Genomic DNA, 25000 nt, shown 5'->3' with positions numbered 1-25000 from the left:
TAGACATAATATGACATTTGAAATGTCTTTATTCTTGTGGAACTTCTGTGAGTGTAATGTTTACTGTTCATTTTTTATTGTTTATTTCACTTTTGTTTATTATCTACTTGTTTACTGTTACAAATGTTTTGTTGTTAATTTCATTTTTGTTTATCTACTTCACTTGCTTTGGCAACGTAAACACACGTTTCCCATGTGAATAAAGCCTTACAGATGGAGAAGTTATACACACACACCCACTAACCTTTTCACAACAAATAGATCTACCCACATCCACACACTCATTCATCACACCATACCTGTACCTGTGTGTGTGTGTGTGTGTGTGTGTACATGCGTGTGTGTGTGTGTGTGTGTGTGTGTACATGCGTGTGTGTGTGTGTGTGTGTACATGCGTGTGTGTGTGTGTGGGTACATGCGTGTGTGTGTGTGTGTACATGTGTGTGTGTGTGTGTGTGTGTGTGTGTACATGTGTGTGTGTGTGTGTGTGTGTGTGTGTGTGTGTGTGTGTGTGTGTGTGTGTGTGTGTGAGGGATAGTTAATGTGAAGAGAAGCAGCAGGGTTGTCCTCATACCGAGCATAACAACAGATGAAACATCACTACTTCACTGAGAGAGGACAGAGTAGACTAGGTTTCACTAGATATTGTTCAAGAGCGAACTACTTTTGTGTTCTAGTTATAGAGCTAAGTTCTTTAGTGTTGTAGTTATAGAGCTATGCACTTTAGTGTTGAGGTTCTAGAGCTAACTACTTTACTGTTCTAGTTCTAGAGCTATGTACTTTAGTGTGGTAGTTCAAGAGCAATGTACTTTAGTGTTGAGGTTCTAGAGCTAACTACTTTACTGTTCTAGTTCTAGAGCTATGTACTTTAGTGTGGTAGTTCTAGAGCTATGTACTTTAGTGTTGAGGTTCTAGAGCTAACTACTTTACTGTTCTAGTTCTAGAGCTAACAACTTTACTGTTCTAGTTCTAGAGCTAACTACTTTACTGTTCTAGTTCTAGAGCTAACTACTTTACTGTTCTAGTTCTAGAGCTAACTACTTTACTGTTCTAGTTCTAGAGCTAACTACTTTACTGTTCTAGTTTTAGAGCTATGTACTTTAGTGTTGAGGTTCTAGAGCTAACTACTTTACTGTTCTAGTTCTAGAGCTATGTACTTTAGTGTTGAGGTTCTAGAGCTAACTACTTTACTGTTCTAGTTCTAGAGCTATGTACTTAGTGTTCCAGTGTTGTTATTCATTCATCTGTGTTGCAGCTCGTCGCGGTCAGCAAATATAAGTTGTGGTTTCTTTTTTCCTGTTTCCTGGGAAACACTAATGCTGTTTGTTGACTATTAGCAGGACAGTAAACAACTTCTGGCATTTCTGGAAAGCTCCATTTCTACCCTTGTCAAGGAAACCACTGTTATCTACCCCCCCTACACAGTTATAATGGGGAGAAATTCAGAGTAAATTAAATTCCTCTAACAGGAAACCACTGTTATCTACCCCCCTACACAGTTAAAGTGGGGAGAAAATCAGAGCTGTAAATTGTTTCACCTGTGTAGCCAAGGCTTTATAGCCTGTATGGTTAATTATGTCTGGTATTGGTTCATATCTGACACAATATCAATGATTCCAGACAAGGTAACGAGGGGAAAGTAGGCCTAGATGGACAAGACTATCTGAATGTGCACATGATGGAAGTCAGAGGTCTGATATAAGTTAGAGGTCTGATATAAGTTAGAGGTCTGATATACGTTAGAGGTCTGATGGAAGTCAGAGGTCTGATATAAGTTATAGTTAGAGGTCTGATATAAGTTAGAGGTCTGATATAAGTTAGAGGTCTGATATACGTTAGAGGTCTGATGGAAGTCAGAGGTCTGATATAAGTTATAGTTAGAGGTCTGATATAAGTTAGAGGTCTGATATAAGTTAGAGGTCTGATATAAGTTAGAGGTCTGATATAAGTTAGAGGTCTGATATAAGTTAGAGGTCTGATATAAGTTATAGTTAGAGGTCTGATATAAGTTAGAGGTCTGATATAAGTTATAGGTCTGATATAAGTTAGAGGTCTGATATAAGTTAGAGGTCTGATATAAGTTATAGTTAGAGGTCTGATATAAGTTAGAGGTCTGATATAAGTTAGAGGTCTGATATAAGTTAGAGGTCTGATATAAGTTAGAGGTCTGATATGAGTTAGAGGTCTGATATAAGTTATATTTAGAGGTCTGATATAAGTTAGAGGTCTGATATAAGTTATAGGTCTGATATAAGTTAGAGGTCTGATATAAGTTAGAGGTCTGATATAAGTTAGAGGTCTGATATAAGTTAGAGGTCTGATATAAGTTAGAGGTCTGATATGAGTTAGAGGTCTGATATAAGTTAGAGGTCTGATATAAGTTAGAGGTCTGACATAAGTTAGAGGTCTGATATAAGTTAGAGGTCTGATATAAGTTATAGTTAGAGGTCTGATATAAGTTATAGTTAGAGGTCTGATATAAGTTATAGTTAGAGGTCTGATATAAGTTATAGTTAGAGGTCTGATATAAGTTATAGTTAGAGGTCTGATATAAGTTATAGTTAGAGGTCTGATATAAGTTATAGTTAGAGGTCTGATATAAGTTATAGTTAGAGGTCTGATATAAGTTAGAGGTCTGATATAAGTTATAGTTAGAGGTCTGATATAAGTTAGAGGTCTGATATAAGTTATAGTTAGAGGTCTGATATAAGTTATAGTTAGAGGTCTGATATAAGTTATAGTTAGAGGTCTGATATAAGTTATAGTTAGAGGTCTGATATAAGTTAGAGGTCTGATATAAGTTATAGTTAGAGGTCTGATATAAGTTATAGTTAGAGGTCTGATATAAGTTATAGTTAGAGGTCTGATATAAGTTATAGTTAGAGGTCTGATATAAGTTATAGTTAGAGGTCTGATATAAGTTATAGTTAGAGGTCTGATATAAGTTATAGTTAGAGGTCTGATATAAGTTATAGTTAGAGGTCTGATATAAGTTATAGTTAGAGGTCTGATATAAGTTATAGTTAGAGGTCTGATATAAGTTATAGTTAGAGGTCTGATATAAGTTATAGTTAGAGGTCTGATATAAGTTATAGTTAGAGGTCTAATATAAGTTATAGTTAGAGGTCTGATATAAGTTAGAGGTCTTATATAAGTTATAGTTAGAGGTCTGATATAAGTTAGAGGTCTGATATAAGTTAGAGGTCTGATATAAGTTATAGTTAGAGGTCTGATATAAGTTATAGTTAGAGGTCTGATATAAGTTATAGTTAGAGGTCTGATATAAGTTATAGTTAGAGGTCTGATATAAGTTATAGTTAGAGGTCTGATATAAGTTATAGTTAGAGGTCTGATATAAGTTATAGTTAGAGGTCTGATATAAGTTATAGTTAGAGGTCTGATATAAGTTATAGTTAGAGGTCTGATATAAGTTATAGTTAGAGGTCTGATATAAGTTATAGTTAGAGGTCTGATATAAGTTATAGTTAGAGGTCTGATATAAGTTATAGTTAGAGGTCTGATATAAGTTATAGTTAGAGGTCTGATATAAGTTATAGTTAGAGGTCTGATATAAGTTATAGGTCTGATATAAGTTAGAGGTCTGATATAAGTTAGAGGTCTGATATAAGTTAGAGGTCTGATATAAGTTAGAGGTCTGATTTAAGTTAGAGATCTGATATAAGTTATAGGTCTGATATAAGTTATAGGTCTGATATAAGTTAGAGGTCTGATATAAGTTAGAGGTCTGATATAAGTTAGAGGTCTGATATAAGTTATAGTTAGAGGTTTGATATAAGTTAGAGGTCTGATATAAGTTAGAGGTCTGACATAAGTTAGAGGTCTGATATAAGTTATATTTAGAGGTTTGATATAAGTTAGAGGTCTGATATAAGTTATAGGTCTGATATAAGTTAGAGGTCTGATATAAGTTAGAGGTCTGAATCTGATATATGTTATAGGTCTTATATAAGTTAGAGGTCTGATATAAGTTAGAGGTCTGATATAAGTTAGAGGTCTGATATACGTTAGAGGTCTGATATAAGTTAAAGGTCTGATATAAGTTATAGGTCTGATATAAGTTATAGGTCTGATATAAGTTATAGTTAGAGGTTTGATATAAGTTAGAGGTCTGATATAAGTTAGAGGTCTGACATAAGTTAGAGGTCTGATATAAGTTATATTTAGAGGTTTGATATAAGTTAGAGGTCTGATATAAGTTATAGGTCTGATATAAGTTAGAGGTCTGATATAAGTTAGAGGTCTGATATAAGTTATATTTAGAGGTCTGATATAAGTTAGAGGTCTGATATAAGTTATAGGTCTGATATAAATTAGAGGTCTGATATAAGTTAGAGGTCTGATATAAGTTAGAGGTCTGATATAAGTTATAGTTAGAGGTCTGATATAAGTTATAGTTAGAGGTCTGATATAAGTTAGAGGTCTGATATAAGTTAGAGGTCTGATATAAGTTAGAGGTCTGATATAAGTTAGAGGTCTGATATAAGATAGAGGTCTGATTTAAGTTAGAGGTCTGATATAAGATAGAGGTCTTATATAAGTTATAGTTAGAGGTCTAATATAAGTTATAGTTAGAGGTCTGATATAAGTTATAGTTAGAGGTCTGATGGAAGTTATAGGTCTGATATACGTTAGAGGTCTGATATAAGTTATAGTTAGAGGTCTTATATAAGTTATAGTTAGAGGTCTGATATAAGTTAGAGGTCTGATATAAGTTATAGTTAGAGGTCTTATATAAGTTATAGTTAGAGGTCTAATATAAGTTATAGTTAGAGGTCTGATATAAGTTATAGTTAGAGGTCTGATGGAAGTTATAGGTCTGATATACGTTAGAGGTCTGATATAAGTTATAGTTAGAGGTCTTATATAAGTTATAGTTAGAGGTCTGATATAAGTTAGAGGTCTGATATAAGTTATAGTTAGAGGTCTTATATAAGTTATAGTTAGAGGTCTGATATAAGTTATAGTTAGAGGTCTGATATAAGTTATAGTTAGAGGTCTTATATAAGTTATAGTTAGAGGTCTGATATAAGTTAGAGGTCTGATATAAGTTATAGTTAGAGGTCTGATATAAGTTATATTTAGAGGTCTGATATAAGTTAGAGGTCTGATATAAGTTATAGGTCTGATATAAATTAGAGGTCTGATATAAGTTAGAGGTCTGATATAAGTTAGAGGTCTGATATAAGTTATAGTTAGAGGTCTGATATAAGTTATAGTTAGAGGTCTGATATAAGTTAGAGGTCTGATATAAGTTAGAGGTCTGATATAAGTTAGAGGTCTGATATAAGTTAGCGGTCTGATATAAGTTATAGTTAGAGGTCTGATATAAGTTATAGTTAGAGGTCTGATATAAGTTATAGTTAGAGGTCTGATATAAGTTAGAGGTCTTATATAAGTTATAGTTAGAGGTCTGATATAAGTTAGAGGTCTGATATAAGTTATAGTTAGAGGTCTGATGGAAGTTATAGGTCTGATATAAGTTATAGTTAGAGGTCTGATGGAAGTTATAGGTCTGATATAAGTTATAGTTAGAGGTCTGATGGAAGTTATAGGTCTGATATAAGTTATAGTTAGAGGTCTGATATAAGTTATAGTTAGAGGTCTGATATAAGTTATAGTTAGAGGTCTGATATAAGTTAGAGGTCTTATATAAGTTATAGTTAGAGGTCTGATATAAGTTATAGTTAGAGGTCTGATATAAGTTATAGTTAGAGGTCTGATATAAGTTATAGTTAGAGGTCTGATATAAGTTAGAGGTCTGATATAAGTTAGAGGTCTGATATAAGTTATAGTTAGAGGTCTGATATAAGTTAGAGGTCTGATATAAGTTAGAGGTCTGATATAAGTTATAGTTAGAGGTCTGATATAAGTTATAGTTAGAGGTCTAATATAAGTTATAGTTAGAGGTCTGATATAAGTTATAGTTAGAGGTCTGATATAAGTTATAGTTAGAGGTCTAATATAAGTTATAGTTAGAGGTCTGATATAAGTTATAGTTAGAGGTCTAATATAAGTTATAGTTAGAGGTCTGATATAAGTTATAGTTAGAGGTCTGATATAAGTTAGAGGTCTTATATAAGTTATAGTTAGAGGTCTAATATAAGTTATAGTTAGAGGTCTGATATAAGTTATAGTTAGAGGTCTGATATAAGTTAGAGGTCTGATATAAGTTATAGTTAGAGGTCTGATATAAGTTATAGGTCTGATATAAGTTATAGGTCTGATATAAGTTATAGGTCTGATATAAGTTAGAGGTCTGATATAAGTTAGAGGTCTGATATAAGTTATAGTTAGAGGTCTGATATAAGTTATAGTTAGAGGTCTAATATAAGTTATAGTTAGAGGTCTGATATAAGTTATAGTTAGAGGTCTGATATAAGTTAGAGGTCTTATATAAGTTATAGTTAGAGGTCTGATATAAGTTATAGTTAGAGGTCTGATATAAGTTATAGTTAGAGGTCTGATATAAGTTAGAGGTCTGATATAAGTTATAGTTAGAGGTCTGATATAAGTTATAGGTCTGATATAAGTTATAGGTCTTATATAAGTTAGAGGTCTGATATAAGTTAGAGGTCTGATATAAGTTAGAGGTCTGATATAAGTTAGAGGTCTGATATAAGTTATAGTTAGAGGTCTGATATAAGTTAGAGGTCTGATATAAGTTATAGTTAGAGGTCTGATATAAGTTAGAGGTCTGATATAAGTTATAGTTAGAGGTCTGATATAAGTTAGAGGTCTGATATAAGTTATAGGTCTGATATAAGTTAGAGGTCTGATATAAGTTAGAGGTCTGATATAAGTTAGAGGTCTGATATAAGTTAGAGGTCTGATTTAAGTTAGAAGTCTGATATAAGTTAGAGGTCTGATATAAGTTATAGTTAGAGGTCTGATATAAGTTAGAGGTCTGATATAAGTTATAGGTCTGATATAAGTTAGAGGTCTGATATAAGTTAGAGGTCTGATATAAGTTAGAGGTCTGATATAAGTTAGAGGTCTGATTTAAGTTAGAGGTCTGATATAAGTTAGAGGTCTGATATAAGTTAGAGGTCTGATATAAGTTAGAGGTCTGATCTAAGTTAGAGGTCTGATATAAGTTAGAGGTCTGATATAAGTTAGAGGTCTGATATAAGTTAGAGGTTTGATCTAAGTTAGAGGTCTGATATAAGTTAGAGGTCTGATCTAAGTTAGAGGTCTGATATAAGTTATAGTTAGAGGTCTGATATAAGTTATAGTTAGAGGTCTGATATAAGTTATAGTTAGAGGTCTGATATAAGTTATAGTTAGAGGTCTGATATAAGTTATAGTTAGAGGTCTGATATAAGTTATAGTTAGAGGTCTGATATAAGTTATAGTTAGAGGTCTGATATAAGTTATAGGTCTGATATAAGTTAGAGGTCTGATATAAGTTAGAGGTCTGATATAAGTTAGAGGTCTGATATAAGTTAGAGGTCTGATTTAAGTTAGAGATCTGATATAAGTTATAGGTCTGATATAAGTTATAGGTCTGATATAAGTTAGAGGTCTGATATAAGTTAGAGGTCTGATATAAGTTAGAGGTCTGATATAAGTTATAGTTAGAGGTTTGATATAAGTTAGAGGTCTGATATAAGTTAGAGGTCTGACATAAGTTAGAGGTCTGATATAAGTTATATTTAGAGGTTTGATATAAGTTAGAGGTCTGATATAAGTTAGAGGTCTGATATAAGTTAGAGGTCTGAATCTGATATATGTTATAGGTCTTATATAAGTTAGAGGTCTGATATAAGTTAGAGGTCTGATATAAGTTAGAGGTCTGATATACGTTAGAGGTCTGATATAAGTTAAAGGTCTGATATAAGTTATAGGTCTGATATAAGTTATAGGTCTGATATAAGTTATAGTTAGAGGTTTGATATAAGTTAGAGGTCTGATATAAGTTAGAGGTCTGACATAAGTTAGAGGTCTGATATAAGTTATATTTAGAGGTTTGATATAAGTTAGAGGTCTGATATAAGTTATAGGTCTGATATAAGTTAGAGGTCTGATATAAGTTAGAGGTCTGATATAAGTTATATTTAGAGGTCTGATATAAGTTAGAGGTCTGATATAAGTTATAGGTCTGATATAAATTAGAGGTCTGATATAAGTTAGAGGTCTGATATAAGTTAGAGGTCTGATATAAGTTATAGTTAGAGGTCTGATATAAGTTATAGTTAGAGGTCTGATATAAGTTAGAGGTCTGATATAAGTTAGAGGTCTGATATAAGTTAGAGGTCTGATATAAGTTAGAGGTCTGATATAAGATAGAGGTCTGATTTAAGTTAGAGGTCTGATATAAGTTAGAGGTCTGATATAAGTTAGAGGTCTGATATAAGTTATAGTTAGAGGTCTAATATAAGTTATAGTTAGAGGTCTGATATAAGTTATAGTTAGAGGTCTGATGGAAGTTATAGGTCTGATATACGTTAGAGGTCTGATATAAGTTATAGTTAGAGGTCTTATATAAGTTATAGTTAGAGGTCTGATATAAGTTAGAGGTCTGATATAAGTTATAGTTAGAGGTCTTATATAAGTTATAGTTAGAGGTCTAATATAAGTTATAGTTAGAGGTCTGATATAAGTTATAGTTAGAGGTCTGATGGAAGTTATAGGTCTGATATACGTTAGAGGTCTGATATAAGTTATAGTTAGAGGTCTTATATAAGTTATAGTTAGAGGTCTGATATAAGTTAGAGGTCTGATATAAGTTATAGTTAGAGGTCTTATATAAGTTATAGTTAGAGGTCTGATATAAGTTATAGTTAGAGGTCTGATATAAGTTATAGTTAGAGGTCTTATATAAGTTATAGTTAGAGGTCTGATATAAGTTAGAGGTCTGATATAAGTTATAGTTAGAGGTCTGATATAAGTTATATTTAGAGGTCTGATATAAGTTAGAGGTCTGATATAAGTTATAGGTCTGATATAAATTAGAGGTCTGATATAAGTTAGAGGTCTGATATAAGTTAGAGGTCTGATATAAGTTATAGTTAGAGGTCTGATATAAGTTATAGTTAGAGGTCTGATATAAGTTAGAGGTCTGATATAAGTTAGAGGTCTGATATAAGTTAGAGGTCTGATATAAGTTAGAGGTCTGATATAAGTTATAGTTAGAGGTCTGATATAAGTTATAGTTAGAGGTCTGATATAAGTTATAGTTAGAGGTCTGATATAAGTTAGAGGTCTGATATAAGTTATAGTTAGAGGTCTGATGGAAGTTATAGGTCTGATATAAGTTATAGTTAGAGGTCTGATGGAAGTTATAGGTCTGATATAAGTTATAGTTAGAGGTCTGATGGAAGTTATAGGTCTGATATAAGTTATAGTTAGAGGTCTGATATAAGTTATAGTTAGAGGTCTGATATAAGTTATAGTTAGAGGTCTGATATAAGTTAGAGGTCTTATATAAGTTATAGTTAGAGGTCTGATATAAGTTAGAGGTCTGATATAAGTTATAGTTAGAGGTCTGATATAAGTTATAGTTAGAGGTCTGATATAAGTTATAGTTAGAGGTCTGATATAAGTTATAGTTAGAGGTCTGATATAAGTTAGAGGTCTGATATAAGTTATAGTTAGAGGTCTGATATAAGTTAGAGGTCTGATATAAGTTAGAGGTCTGATATAAGTTATAGTTAGAGGTCTGATATAAGTTATAGTTAGAGGTCTAATATAAGTTATAGTTAGAGGTCTGATATAAGTTATAGTTAGAGGTCTGATATAAGTTATAGTTAGAGGTCTAATATAAGTTATAGTTAGAGGTCTGATATAAGTTATAGTTAGAGGTCTAATATAAGTTATAGTTAGAGGTCTGATATAAGTTATAGTTAGAGGTCTGATATAAGTTAGAGGTCTTATATAAGTTATAGTTAGAGGTCTAATATAAGTTATAGTTAGAGGTCTGATATAAGTTATAGTTAGAGGTCTGATATAAGTTATAGTTAGAGGTCTGATATAAGTTAGAGGTCTGATATAAGTTATAGTTAGAGGTCTGATATAAGTTATAGGTCTGATATAAGTTATAGGTCTGATATAAGTTATAGGTCTGATATAAGTTAGAGGTCTGATATAAGTTAGAGGTCTGATATAAGTTATAGTTAGAGGTCTGATATAAGTTATAGTTAGAGGTCTAATATAAGTTATAGTTAGAGGTCTGATATAAGTTATAGTTAGAGGTCTGATATAAGTTAGAGGTCTTATATAAGTTATAGTTAGAGGTCTGATATAAGTTATAGTTAGAGGTCTGATATAAGTTATAGTTAGAGGTCTGATATAAGTTAGAGGTCTGATATAAGTTATAGTTAGAGGTCTGATATAAGTTATAGGTCTGATATAAGTTATAGGTCTTATATAAGTTAGAGGTCTGATATAAGTTAGAGGTCTGATATAAGTTAGAGGTCTGATATAAGTTAGAGGTCTGATATAAGTTATAGTTAGAGGTCTGATATAAGTTAGAGGTCTGATATAAGTTATAGTTAGAGGTCTGATATAAGTTAGAGGTCTGATATAAGTTATAGTTAGAGGTCTGATATAAGTTAGAGGTCTGATATAAGTTATAGGTCTGATATAAGTTAGAGGTCTGATATAAGTTAGAGGTCTGATATAAGTTAGAGGTCTGATATAAGTTAGAGGTCTGATTTAAGTTAGAAGTCTGATATAAGTTAGAGGTCTGATATAAGTTATAGTTAGAGGTCTGATATAAGTTAGAGGTCTGATATAAGTTATAGGTCTGATATAAGTTAGAGGTCTGATATAAGTTAGAGGTCTGATATAAGTTAGAGGTCTGATATAAGTTAGAGGTCTGATTTAAGTTAGAGGTCTGATATAAGTTAGAGGTCTGATATAAGTTAGAGGTCTGATATAAGTTAGAGGTCTGATCTAAGTTAGAGGTCTGATATAAGTTAGAGGTCTGATATAAGTTAGAGGTCTGATATAAGTTAGAGGTTTGATCTAAGTTAGAGGTCTGATATAAGTTAGAGGTCTGATCTAAGTTAGAGGTCTGATATAAGTTAGAGGTCTGATCTAAGTTAGAGGTCTGATATAAGTTAGAGGTCTGATATAAGTTAGAGGTCTGACATTAGTTATAGTTAGAGGTCTGATATAAGTTAGAGGTCTGACATTAGTTATAGTTAGAGGTCTGATATAAGTTATAGTTAGAAGAAGCCTAAATATCCACTATTTAATAAAACAATACACAGACTATTATGTTGTAGTTCAAGAACAGTTTAGAGTTTTAGTGTTGTAGTTCTAGAGCAGTTTAGAGTTTTAGTGTTGTAGTTCTAGAGCAGTTTAGAGTTTTAGTGTTGTAGTTCTAGAGCAGTTTAGAGTTTTAGTGTTGTAGTTCTAGAGCAGTTTAGAGTTTTAGTGTTGTAGTTCTAGAGCAGTTTAGAGTTTTAGTGTTGTAGTTCTAGAGCAGTTTAGAGTTTTAGTGTTGTAGTTCTAGAGCAGTTTAGAGTTTTAGTGTTGTAGTTCTAGAGCAGTTTAGAGTTTTAGTGTTGTAGTTCTAGAGCAGTTTAGAGTTTTAGTGTTGTAGTTCTAGAGCAGTTTAGAGTTTTAGTGTTGTAGTTCTAGAGCAGTTTAGAGTTTTAGTGTTGTAGTTCTAGAGCAGTTTAGAGTTTTAGTGTTGTAGTTCTAGAGCAGTTTAGAGTTTTAGTGTATTAGTTCTAGAGCAGTTTAGAGTTTTAGTGTTGTAGTTCTAGAGCAGTTTAGAGTTTTAGTGTTGTAATTCTAGAGCAGTTTAGAGTTTTAGTGTTGTAGTTCTAGAGCAGTTTAGAGTTTTAGTGTTGTAGTTCTAGAGCAGTTTAGAGTTTTAGTGTTGTAGTTCTAGAACAGTTTAGTGTTTTAGTGTTGTAGTTCTAGAGCAGTTTAGAGTTTTAGTGTTGTAGTTCTAGAGCAGTTTAGAGTTTTAGTGTTGTAGTTCTAGAGCAGTTTAGAGTTTTAGTGTTGTAGTTCTAGAGCAGTTTAGAGTTTTAGTGTTGTAGTTCTAGAGCAGTTTAAAGTTTTAGTGTTGTAGTTCTAGAGCAGTTTAGAGTTTTAGTGTTGTAGTTCTAGAGCAGTTTAGAGTTTTAGTGTTGTAGTTCTAGAGCAGTTTAGAGTTTTAGTGTTGTAGTTCTAGAGCAGTTTAGAGTTTTAGTGTTGTAGTTCTAGAGCAGTTTAGAGTTTTAGTGTTGTAGTTCTAGAGCAGTTTAGAGTTTTAGTGTTGTAGTTCTAGAGCAGTTTAGAGTTTTAGTGTTGTAGTTCTAGAGCAGTTTAGAGTTTTAGTGTTGTAGTTCTAGAGCAGTTTAGTGTTTTAGTGTTGTAGTTCTAGAGCAGTTTAGAGTTTTAGTGTTGTAGTTCTAGAGCAGTTTAGAGTTGTAGTATTGTAGTTCTAGAGCAGTTTAGAGTTTTAGTGTTGTAGTTCTAGAGCAGTTTAGAGTTTTAGTGTTGTAGTTCTAGAGCAGTTTAGTGTTTTAGTGTTGTAGTTCTAGAGCAGTTTAGAGTTTTAGTGTTGTAGTTCTAGAGCAGTTTAGAGTTTTAGTGTTGTAGTTCTAGAGCAGTTTAGAGTTTTAGTGTTGTAGTTCTAGAGCAGTTTAGAGTTTTAGTGTTGTAGTTCTAGAGCAGTTTAGTGTTTTAGTGTTGTAGTTCTAGAGCACAGTAGAGTTCCAGTGTTCTTGTTCTGGACCAGAGTACAGTTCTATTGTTCTCGTTCTAGACCAGAGAAGAGTTCTAGTGTTGTAGGTCTAGAGCAGAGTAAAGTAATAGTGTTGTGGTTCTAGAGTAATGTACTTTAGTATTCTAGAGCTATGTACTTTAGTGTTGTAGTTCTAGAGCTATGTACTTTAGTGTTGTAGTTCTAGAGCTCTGTACTTTAGTGTGGTAGTTCTAGAGCTATGTACTTTAGTGTTGTAGTTCTAGAGCTATGTAATTTAGTATTCTAGAGCTATGTACTTTAGTGTTGTAGTTCTAGAGCTATGTACTTTAGTATTCTAGAGCTATGTACTTTAGTGTTGTAGTTCTAGAGCTATGTACTTTAGTGTTGTAGTTCTAGAGCTCTGTACTTTAGTGTGGTAGTTCTAGAGCTATGTAATTTAGTATTCTAGAGCTATGTACTTTAGTGTTGTAGTTCTAGAGCTATGTACTTTAGTATTCTAGAGCTATGCACTTTAGTGTTGTAGTTCTAGAGCTATGTACTTTAGTGTTGTAGTTCTAGAGCTATGTACTTTAGTGTCGTAGTTCTAGAGCTACGTACTTTAGTATTCTAGAGCTATGTACTTTAGTGTTGGAGTTCTAGAGCTATGTACTTTAGTATTCTAGAGCTATGCACTTTAGTGTTGTAGTTCTAGAGCTATGTACTTTAGTGTTGTAGTTCTAGAGCTATGTACTTTAGTGTCGTAGTTCTAGAGCTATGTAATTTAGTATTCTAGAGCTATGTACTTTAGTGTTGGAGTTCTAGAGCTATGTACTTTAGTATTCTAGAGCTATGTACTTTAGTGTTGTAGTTCTAGAGCTATGTGCTTTAGTGTGGTAGTTCTAGAGCTATGTACTTTACTGTTCTAGTTCTAGAGCTATGTAATTTAGTATTCTAGAGCTATGCACTTTAGTGTTGTAGTTCTAGAGCTATGTACTTTAGTGTTGTAGTTCTAGAGCTATGTACTTTAGTGTTGTAGTTCTAGAGCTATGTCATTTAGTATTCTAGAGCTATGTACTTTAGTGTGGTAGTTCTAGAGCTATGTACTTTACTGTTCTAGTTCTAGAGCTATGTACTTTACTGTTCTAGTTCTAGAGCTATGTACTTTAGTGTTGAGGTTCTAGAGCTAATTACTTTTCTGTTCTAGTTCTAGAGCTATGTACTTTAGTGTTGAGGTTCTAGAGCTAACTACTTTACTGTTCTAGTTCTAGAGTTATGTACTTAGTGTTCCAGTGTTGTTATTCATTCATCTGTGTTGCAGCTCTCGTGTCACGGTCAGCAAATATAAGTTGTGGTTTCTTTTTTCCTGTTTCCTGGGAAACACTAATGCTGTTTGTTGAGAGCAGGTCTTGATTGTAGCACAGCCTATACACAGTGTATTGTGAAGCACAGCCTATACACAGCCTATACACAGTGTATTGTGAAGCACAGCCTATACACAGCCTATACACAGTGTATTGTGAAGAACAGCCTATACACAGTGTAGTGTGAAGAACAGCCTATACACAGCCTATACACAGTGTATTGTGAAGGACAGCCTATACACAGTGTATTGTGATGGACAGCCTATACACAGTGTATTGTGAAGAACAGCCTATACACAGTGTATTGTGAAGACCAGCCTATACACAGTGTATTGTGAAGGACAGCCTATACACAGTGTATTGGGAAGCACAGCCTATACACAGCGTATTGTGAAGAACAGCCTATACACAGTGTATTGGGAAGCACAGCCTATACACAGTGTATTGTGAAGAACAGCCTATACACAGTGTATTGTGAAGAACAGCCTATACACAGTGTATTGTGAAGGACAGCCTATACACAGTGTATTGTGAAGCACAGCCTATACACAGTGTATTGTGAAGCACAGCCTATACACAGCCTATACACAGTGTATTGTGAAGGACAGCCTATACACAGTGTATTGTGACGGACAGCCTATACACAGTGTATTGTGAAGGACAGCCTATACACAGTGTATTGTGAAGGACAGCCTATACACAGTGTATTGTGACGGACAGCCTATACACAGTGTATTGTGACGGACAGCCTATACACAGCCTATACACAGTGTATTGTGAAGGACAGCCTATACACAGTGTATTGTGAAGGACAGCCTATACACAGCCTATACACAGTGTATTGTGAAGGACAGCCTATACACAGTGTATTGTGAAGGACAGCCTATACACAGTGTATTGTGAAGGACAGCCTATACACAGCCTATACACAGTGTATTGTGAAGGACAGCCTATACACAGTGTATTGTGAAGGACAGCCTATACACAGTGTATTGTGAAGGACAGCCTATACACAGTGTATTGTGAAGGACAGCCTATACACAGTGTATTGTGAAGGACAGCCTATACACAGTGTATTGTGAAGGACAGCCTACACACAGTGTATTGTGACGGACAGCCTATACACAGTGTATTGTGACGGACAGCCTATACACAGTGTATTGTGAAGGACAGCCTATACACAGTGCCCATGGAAGGAGAGTTGTGTCTTTTGTTATGATTAATCTCCTATTTAGAAACACAAAATAATTATTGGTTTCCTGCCATTTCGTTTCATTGGATTAAGGGGTTTTTAAATGGTCTTCTGAGAGCAGCTTTGACAATATTTTGGAGCCTTTTGCCTTTTCAGTATTCACAAGTCACATACCTGCATTTCACTTGTTCAAGTAGTCTATCCAGCCCCCTTTTCAAAGAGCGCCCTTTGTCCAACTACCAAAGACAGGCTCGTCCAACTACCAAAGACAGGCTCGTCCAACTACCAAAGACAAGCTCGTCCAACTACCAAAGACAGGCTCGTCCAACTACCAAAGGCAGGCTCGTCCAACTACCAAAGACAGGCTCGTCCAACTACCAAAGACAGGCTCGTCCAACTACCAAAGACAGGCTCGTCCAACTACCAAAGACAGGCTCGTCCAACTACCAAAGACAGGCTCGTCCAATTACCAAAGACAGGCTCGTCCAACTACCAAAGACAGGCTCGTCCAACTACCAAAGACAGGCTCGTCAACTTCCAACTACCAAAGACAGGCTCGTCCAACTACCAAAGACAGGCTTGTCCAATTACCAAAGACAGACTCGTCCAAACTCAGTCCTTCTATAATGCCATATCAACGGAGGATTGTTCTGAGAATCTGCCTCACATAGGCAAAGCTACAACTGACAGGAACCTAGAACGTTGCATAGACGTTGTATAGACGTTGTATAGACGTTGTATAGATGTTGCATAGACGTTGTATAGATGTTATTCATAAACACATTTAGGCCTACGTGAGCACACAGTGCCATGGAATGAGAAAATACATTTAGTTCTAGAGCAGAGTTCTAATGTTGTAGTTCTATAGTATAGTTCTAGTGTTGAAGTTCTAGAGCAGAGTTCTAGTGTTGTGGTTCTACAGCAGAGTTCTAGTGTTGTAGTTCTAGAGTATAGTTCTAGTGTTGTAGTTCTAGAGTATAGTTCTAGTGTTGTAGTTCTAGAGTATAGTTCTAGTGTTGTAGTTCTAGAGCAGAGTTCTAGTGTTGTAGTTCTAGAACAGGGTTCTAGTGTTGTAGTTCTAGAGTATAGTTCTAGTGTTGAAGTTCTAGAGCAGAGTTCTAGTGTTGTGGTTCTACAGCAGAGTTCTAGTGTTGTAGTTCTAGAGTATAGTTCTAGTGTTGTAGTTCTAGAGCAGAGTTCTAGTGTTGTAGTTCTAGAGCAGGGGTGTCAAAGTCAAATGGACGGAGGGCCAAATAAAAAAATCAGCTACAAGACGAGGGCCGGACTGTTCGAATGTTCATTGAAAAATTTTTAAATGACGCATATAGTCTAGTGAACCTAATTGAACCTACTGAAAACCTAACAAATATATTACAATATGATCAGATAAATAAAGCAATATTTTCTTATGGCTCTGTCAGTAATCTTTAATTTTCAACAGACACAAAAGACAAATTTCCTTTATATAAATATCCCCATAACATGAACATTAAATGAAAGAAACCGGTATTCAAGGCACCATCAGTAGACTATATTTTCTATTTTAGCAAAAGTGGGCTAAATTTACTTCAAAGAAAAAACAATAATAGCAATTTTCTATCATCCACTCAACTGAAATATTTTTAAAATATAATTGGATTGAAATACAAAAAAATAAAGTGCAAAAATCTATTAATCAAAAACAACACTTTGTTTAAGGAGAAGTAACATGCAGTGAAAACAAATATTAAATTTTAACTTTTAAACTTGAACTGAGTAAAAACTCTAAATATGTGATTGCACAGTAATGTTCACTTGTTTGAGGTTGAGGGTGATACTTGGTGGTGTCCCATCTTTTCCACAAGTTCATCAATGTTCGGGGTAAGGCTCTGAGCTGAAGAAATCCTCAGAATTGAGTGGAGGTGTTCAGCAGTAAGTCGACTTCTGTGTGATGTTTTGTTCAGGTTCATCAAAGAAAACAGTTGTTCACACAGGTATGTGCTGCCAAACATAGACAACGTTTGAGCAGCCTGGATGCGCAGCTGGGGCATTGTGCCGGGGAGGAAACGGGCGAACTCCGCAGCACCCACTGCCGCATATTTTGCCCTCAGTGCATCATTGCATTGGAGGTCAATCAACTCCATTTGGAGGTTTGGTGGTGAGCTTTCCACGTCAACAGCAAATGGGTTACCGAGCAGTTCCAACCTGCTTTTTTGTGCTTCAAAGTCAGCAAATCGGCGTCGAAAGTCAGCGGCAAGCATACCTATTTTATCAGCCAACTGTGTGCTCGGGAACGCACTGGTAGAGAGCTTCTCTTTCATGGTCTGGCAGCTGGGAAAGTGGCTCAAATTTTCTTTCCGCATCTGCGTCTCCCACAGAGTCAGTTTGGTTTTAAATGCCTTCACTGTACTGTACATATCAGAGATGACACGATCCCGACCCTGCAGCTGCAAGTTTATTGCATTCAGATGACTCGTAATGTCACACAGAAAAGCCATTTCACACAGAAACATTTCGTCTCGGAGTTGTGTTGTGTCTTTCCCTTTGCTGTCCAAGAATAGACAAATCTCCTCACGAAGCTCGAAACATCTTTGAAGCACCTTTCCCTGGCTTAGCCATCGCACCTCTGTGTGATAAGGCAAATCACCATGCTCCGTTTCTAACTCCGTCAGAAATGCCTTGAACTGGCGGTGATTCAAACCTTTGGCTCTGATAAAGTTAACTGTGCGCGTGATGATGCTCATTACATGCTCCATTTTCAAGGCTTTACCGCACAACGCTTCCTGGTGTATGATACAATGATAAGCTGTCAGCTCACCTGTCGCGTTTTCCTCTTGCATCTTTTCCCGTATCTTCGCCACCAGTCCGCTCCTGTGTCCACACATCGCAGGTGCTCCGTCGGTTGTCAAACCCACGAGTTTTTCCCAAGGCAGCTCCATCTCATTTACACATCTTGACACCTCTTCATACAAATCATGCCCCGTAGTTGTGCCATGCATAGGACGTAAAGCCAAAAACTCCTCTGTCACGCTTAGGTTGGAGTCCACTCCGCGGATGAAAATTGACAACTGGGCAATGTCAGAAATGTCGGTGCTCTCATCCACAGCCAAGGAATATGCAATAAAATCTTTTCCCTTTTTCACAAGCTGCTCTTTTAGATTGATGGACAACTGGTCTACTCTCTCGGCAATGGTGTTTCTGCTCAGACTCACATTTAAAAAGAGTTGCCTTTTTTCTGGGCAAACTTCGTCACAAACTTTAATCATGCAGTTTTTGATGAAATCCCCCTCCGTAAATGGCCGGGCTGATTTAGCGATCTCTTCTGCCAAAATAAAACTGGCCTTGACAGTTGCGTCCGCGTGTGTGTCCGCGTGTTTCGTTTCATAATGTCGTCTCAGATTATACTCTTTCAGTACCGCCACACTTTCTCCACACAGAAGACACACAGGTTTTCCAGCTACCTTCGTGAACATATACTCCGACTCCCACCTTGTTTGAAACCCCCGGTTCTCAGTATCCACCTTCCGTTTTGCCATTTTTGATGGGTAATCTGAAAGTTAATTTTACTGTGATGCTGACGACTGCTGTGCCAATAAATATTGAAATGAAGCAGCCTACTGCTCGGTGCGTCACCTTTGCATTGTGGGAAATGTAGTATTGGTGCGTGTAAAAGATCTGCGGGCTGCCGGCTTGCTGCGGGCCGGTTCTAATAATAAATCAAGATCATCCCAGGGGCCGTAAAAAACCTTCTTGCGGGCCGGATGTGGCCCGCGGGCCTTGACTCTGACATATGTGTTCTAGAGTATAGTTCTAGTGTTGTAGTTCTAGAGTATAGTTCTAGTGTTGTAGTTCTAGAACAGGGTTCTAGTGTTGTAGTTCTAGAGTATAGTTCTAGTGTTGTAGTTCTAGAGTATAGTTCTAGTGTTGTAGTTCTAGAACAGGGTTCTAGTGTTGTAGTTCTAGAGTATAGTTCTAGTGTTGTAGTTCTAGAGTATAGTTCTAGTGTTGTAGTTCTAGAGCAGAGTTATAGTGTTGTAGTTCTAGAGTATAGTTCTAGTGTTGTAGTTCTAGAGAAGGGCTCTAGTATTGTAGTTCTAGAACAGGGTTCTAGTGTTGTAGTTCTAGAGCAGGGTTCTAGAGTACCCCAGTGTTCCATCTCACCTGTGATGATGCCGTTCTTGTCTTTAGGCTCTGCCCAGCTCACCCTCAGAGACGTGTCCAGGATCTCAGTGAAGCTCAAGTGACCCACCGGACCTGGAGCTGTACACACACACACAGACACACAGACACACGCACGCACACACGCACACACGCACACACATGGACACACACACACACACACACACACACACACACACACACACACACACACACACACACACACACACACAATCAATATCTATTGTTCATTAATTATACCCACCGTTAACCCTGATACACGCCCTACACCCAATCAATATCTATTGTACAATACCCCCATCCCAGAGAGGGAGAGAGAAGGGAGGGATAGAGGGAGAGAGAAGGGGGGAGAGAGGGAGAGAGAAGGGGGGAGAGAGGGAGAGAGAAGGGGGGATAGAGGGAGAGAGAAGGGGGAGAGAGGGAGAGAGAAGGGGGGATAGAGGGAGAGAGAACGGGGAGAGAGGGAGAGAGAAGGGGGGAGAGAGGGAGAGAGAAGGGGAGAGAGGGAGAGAGAACGGGGAGAGAGGGAGAGAGAAGGGGGGCGAGAGGGAGAGAGAAGGGGGAGAGAGGGAGAGAGAACGGGGAGAGAGGGCGAGAGAAGAGTGTGAGTGTGTGTGTGTGTGTGTCTGTGTGTGTGTGTGTGTGTGTGTGTGTGTGTGTGTGTGTGTGTGTGTGTGTGTGTGTGTTTGTACGTACTGTCTTCGTGTGTCTGTAGTAGTATGGGAGGGCTCTTGGGTCCATCGCCGGGCGTGGTGAAGCAGAGGGTGGAGCCTAGATACCAGGTGAACTTCCTTAGTCCAACAACCAATCCGGTGAGGCGGGAACCGGGGTAGTCGGGGGTGATGGTCACTATGGTTACAGCCTCGGGGGAGTGCTCTGGCCAGACTAGCAACTGAATGAGAGAAAGGGAAACATAGAGGGGTAAGGGGAGAGAGGAGAGAAAGATGAGGAGAGGATAAGGAGGGGAGAGAGAGGGGAGAGATGAGAGAGAGAGGGGAGAGAGAAGAGACAGGAGAGAAAGAGGGGAGAGAGGGGAGGAGAGAGAGGGGATAGAGAGGGGAAAAGAGAGAGGGGAGGAGAGCGGGGAGGAGAGAAGGGGAGAGAGAGGGGAGGAGAGAGAGATGGCAGGAGAGAGGGGAGGAGCGAGAGGGGAGGAGAGAGAGGGGAGGAGCGAGAGGGGAGGAGAGAGAGGGGAGGAGAGAGATGGGAGGAGAGGGGAGGAGAGAGAGGTGAGAGAGGGGAGGAGAGGGGAAAGAGAAAGGAGGAGAGAGAGGGGAGGAGAGAGAAAGAGAGAGAGAAGGGATGAGAGAGAGAGGGGCGGATAGGGGAGAGAGAGGGGAGGAGAGAGAGAGGAGAGAGAGGGGAGGAGAGAGGGGAGGAGAGAGAGGGGGAGAGAGAGAGAGAAAGAGAGAGAGAGAGAGGGAGAGAGGGGGAGAGAGAGAGACAGAGAGAGAGAGAGAGAGAGAGGAAGGGAGAGAGAGATAGACAGAGGGATAAAGAGCAAGGGAGAGAGAGAGAGAGGGGAGGAAAGAGAGAGGGGGAGAAGTTTCAGAAAAACATGAACACAAACATCCTGAACAATGTGGGCTAACCCTAACCCTAACCCTAACCCTAACCCTAACCCCTAACCCTAACCCTAACCCTAACCCTAACCCTAACCCTAACCCCTAACCCTAACCCTAACCCTAACCCTAACCCCTAACCCTAACCCTAACCCTAACCCTAACCTAACCCTTACTGTTTCCTGACTGTTTCCTACCTTGTATCCCTGGTTGATTGACTGTTTCCTACCTTGTATCCCTGGTTGATTGACTGTTTCCTACCTTGTATCCCTGGTTGATTGACTGTTTCCTACCTTGTATCCCTGGTTGATTGACTGTTTCCTACCTTGTATCCCTGGTTGATTGACTGTTTCCTACCTTGTATCCCTGGTTGATTGACTGTTTCCTACCTTGTATCCCTGGTTGATTGACTGTTTCCTACCTTGTATCCCTGGTTGATTGACTGTTTCCTACCTTGTATCCCTGGTTGATTGACTGTTTCCTACCTTGTATCCCTGGTTGATTGACTGTTTCCTACCTTGTATCCCTGGTTGATCCCGTTGATGAACTGCTGAGGCGGAGGGTTCCAGGTGAATCTGATAGCGGAGGAGCTGACTGCTGTTACCTCTACAGCCTGAGGGGGCGCTGTGGGGACTGGAGAGACACAGAGGGCGACAGGAAGAGGGACACGTCAGACACACACACTCTGGTTGCATCCCAATAGCCTGTAATTTCTCCTGAAGTGTGCACTTGTTCACTTCCCATCACTCATTAGAAAATAAACAACCTCTATTAACCTAGTGTAAACTACCTCTATTAACCTAGTGTAAACTCCCTCTAATAATGTAGTGTAAACTCCCTCTAATAATGTAGTGTAAACTCCCTCTAATAATGTAGTGTAAACTCCCTCTAATAATGTAGTGTAAACTCCCTCTATTAACCTAGTGTAAACTCCCTCTAATAATGTAGTGTAAACTCCCTCTATTAATCTAGTGTAAACTCCCTCTAATAATGTAGTGTAAACTCCCTCTAATAATGTAGTGTAAACTCCCTCTATTAACCTAGTGTAAACTCCCTCTAATAATGTAGTGTAAACTCCCTCTATTAATCTAGTGTAAACTCCCTCTAATAATGTAGTGTAAACTCCCTCTAATAATGTAGTGTAAACTCCCTCTATTAACCTAGTGTAAACTCCCTCTAATAATGTAGTGTAAAGTCCCTCTAATAATGTAGTGTAAACTCCCTCTAATAATGTAGTGTAAACTCCCTCTATTAATGTAGTGTAAAGTCCCTCTAATAATGTAGTGTAAACTCCCTCTAATAATGTAGTGTAAAGTCCCTCTAATAATGTAGTGTAAACTCCCTCTAATAATGCAGTGTAGACTCCCTCTAATAATGTAGTGTAAACTCCCTCTAATCATATAGTGTAAACTCCCTCTAATCATATAGTATAAACTCCCTCTGTGAATATAGTGTAAACTCCCTCTGTGAATATAGTATAAACTCCCTCTGTGAATATAGTGTAAACTCTGTCTGTGAATATAGTGTAAACTCCCTCTGTGAATATAGTGTAAACTCTGTCTATGAATATAGTGTAAACTCCCTCTGTGAATATAGTGTAAACACCCTCTGTGAATATAGTGTAAACTCCCTCTGTGAATATAGTGTAAACTCTGTCTGTGAATATAGTGTAAACACCCTCTGTGAATATAGTGTAAACTCCCTCTGTGAATATAGTGTAAACACCCTCTGTGAATATAGTGTAAACTCCCTCTGTGAATATAGTGTAAACTCTGTCTATGAATATAGTGTAAACTCCCTCTGTGAATATAGTATAAACTCCCTCTGTGAATATAGTATAAACTCCCTCTGTGAATATAGTGTAAACTCCCTCTGTGAATATAGTATAAACACCCTCTATGAATATAGTGTAAACTCCCTTAGCAGTGTATAGTGTATATAGTGTATAGTGTATAGTGTATATAGTGTATAGAGTATAGTGTATATGGTGTATAGTATATATAGTGTATAGTGTATAGTGTATAGTGTATATAGTCTATAGTGTATAGTGTATATAGTGTATAGTGTAGATAGTGTATAGTGTATAGTGTATATAGTGTATATAGTGTATATTGTATACTGTATAGTGTATATAGTGTATAGTGTATACAGTGAATAGTGTATAGTGTATATAGTGTATAGTGTATATAGTGTATAGTGTATATAGTGTATATTGTATACTGTATAGTGTATATAGTGTATAGTGTATACAGTGAATATTGTATAGTGTATATAGTGTATAGTGTATATAGTGTATAGTGTATATAGTGTATAGTGTATACTGTTTTGTGTATATAGTGTGTATAGTCTGTCACACCCTGGTCTTAGTATTTTGACTCTGTACTGGTACCCCCAGTATATAGCCTCCACATTGACTCTGTACTGGTACCCCCTGTATATAGCCTCCACATTGACTATGTACTGGTACCCCCTGTATATAGCCTCCACATTGACTCTGTACTGGTACCTCCTGTATATAGCCTCCACATTGACTCTGTACTGGTACCCCCTGTATATAACCTCCACATTGACTCTGTACTGGTACCCCCTGTATATAACCTCCACATTGACTCTGTACTGGTACCCCCTGTATATAGCCTCCACATTAACTCTGTACTGGTACCCCCTGTATATAGCCTCCACATTAACTCTGTACTGGTACCCCCTGTATATAGCCTCCACATTGACTCTGTACTGGTACCTCCTGTATATAGCCTCCACATTGACTCTGTACTGGTACCCCCTGTATATAGCCTCCACATTGACTCTGTACCGGTACCCCCTGTATATAGTCTCCACATTGACTCTGTACTGGTACCCCCTGTATATAGTCTCCACATTGACTCGGTACTGGTACCCCCTGTATATAGCCTCCACATTGACTCTGTACTGGTACCCCCTGTATATAGCCTCCACATTGACTCTGTACTGGTACCCCGTGTATATAACCTCCACATTGACTCTGTACTGGTACCCCCTGTATATAGCCTCCACATTTTTTTTTTTTTTTTTTTTTTTTTTTTTTTTACCTTTATTTTACTAGGCAAGTCAGTTAAGAACAAATTCTTATTTTCAATGACGGCCTAGGAACAGTGGGTTAACTGCCTGTTCAGGGGCAGAACGACAGATTTGTACCTTGTCAGCTCGGGGATTTGAACTTGCAACCTTTCGGTTACTAGTCCAACACTCTAACCACTAGGCTACGCTGCCGCCCCAGTATATAGCCTCCACATTGACTCTGTACTGGTACCTCCTGTATATAGCCTCCACATTGACTCTGTACTGGTACCCCCTGTATATAGCCTCCACATTGACTCTGTACCGGTACCCCCTGTATATAGCCTCCACATTGACTCTGTACTGGTACCCCCTGTATATAGCCTCCACATTGACTATGTACTGGTACCCCCTGTCTATAGCCTCCACATTGACTCTGTACTGGTACCCCCTGTATATAACCTCCACATTGACTCTGTACTGGTACCCCCTGTATATAACCTCCACATTGACTCTGTACTGGTACCTCCTGTATATAGCCTCCTGTCACACCCTGGTCTTAGTATTTTGTGTTTTCTTTATTATTCTGGTCAGGCCAGGGTGTGACAAGGGTTTATTATGTGGTGTGTTTTGTCTTGGGGTTTTTCGTAGGTTTCGGGATTGTGGCTTAGTGGGGTTATCTAGAAAAGTCTATGGCTGTCTGGAGTGGTTCTCAATCAGGGGCAGGTGTTTATCGTTGTCTCTGATTGGGAACCATATTTAGGCAGCCATATTCTTTGAGTGTGTCGTGGGTGATTGTTCCTGTGTTTGTTGTCACCAGAGAGGCTGTTTAGGTTTTCATGTTACGTTTATTGTTTTTGTATTGTTCGTGTTTCATCATTCATCAAAGATGTATCTAATTAACCACTCTGCATTTTGGTCCGACTCTCCTTCACCACAAGAAAACCGTAACAATAGTGTATAGTGTATATAGTGTATATAGTGTATACAGTGTATACAGTGTATAGTGTATACAGTGTATAGTGTATAGTGTATATAGTGTATA

The 25000-nt window shown here is 37.4% G+C and overlaps 1 protein-coding gene across 1 annotated transcript in view; it reads right to left on the bottom strand.

Moving 5' to 3' along the window:
- The window catches only part of sdk1b (sidekick cell adhesion molecule 1b), a 393224-nt gene that overhangs the window by 88658 nt on the left and 279566 nt on the right, over positions 1 to 25000 (bottom strand). Inside the window, 3 exon segments of the mRNA XM_090194773.1 lie at positions 19340 to 19438; positions 20054 to 20249; positions 21437 to 21552. Of these exon segments, the coding sequence (XP_090050899.1) occupies positions 19340 to 19438; positions 20054 to 20249; positions 21437 to 21552 (411 nt within the window).

The sequence above is a fragment of the Oncorhynchus mykiss genome, chromosome 13 (assembly GCF_057628025.1).
Source record: "Oncorhynchus mykiss isolate SJ-2025 chromosome 13, ASM5762802v1, whole genome shotgun sequence".
In the NCBI taxonomy this organism is placed as follows: domain Eukaryota; kingdom Metazoa; phylum Chordata; class Actinopteri; order Salmoniformes; family Salmonidae; genus Oncorhynchus; species Oncorhynchus mykiss.
The sequence above is the reverse complement of the archived record's forward strand: the minus strand, read 5'-3'. Positions and strand labels throughout refer to the sequence as shown.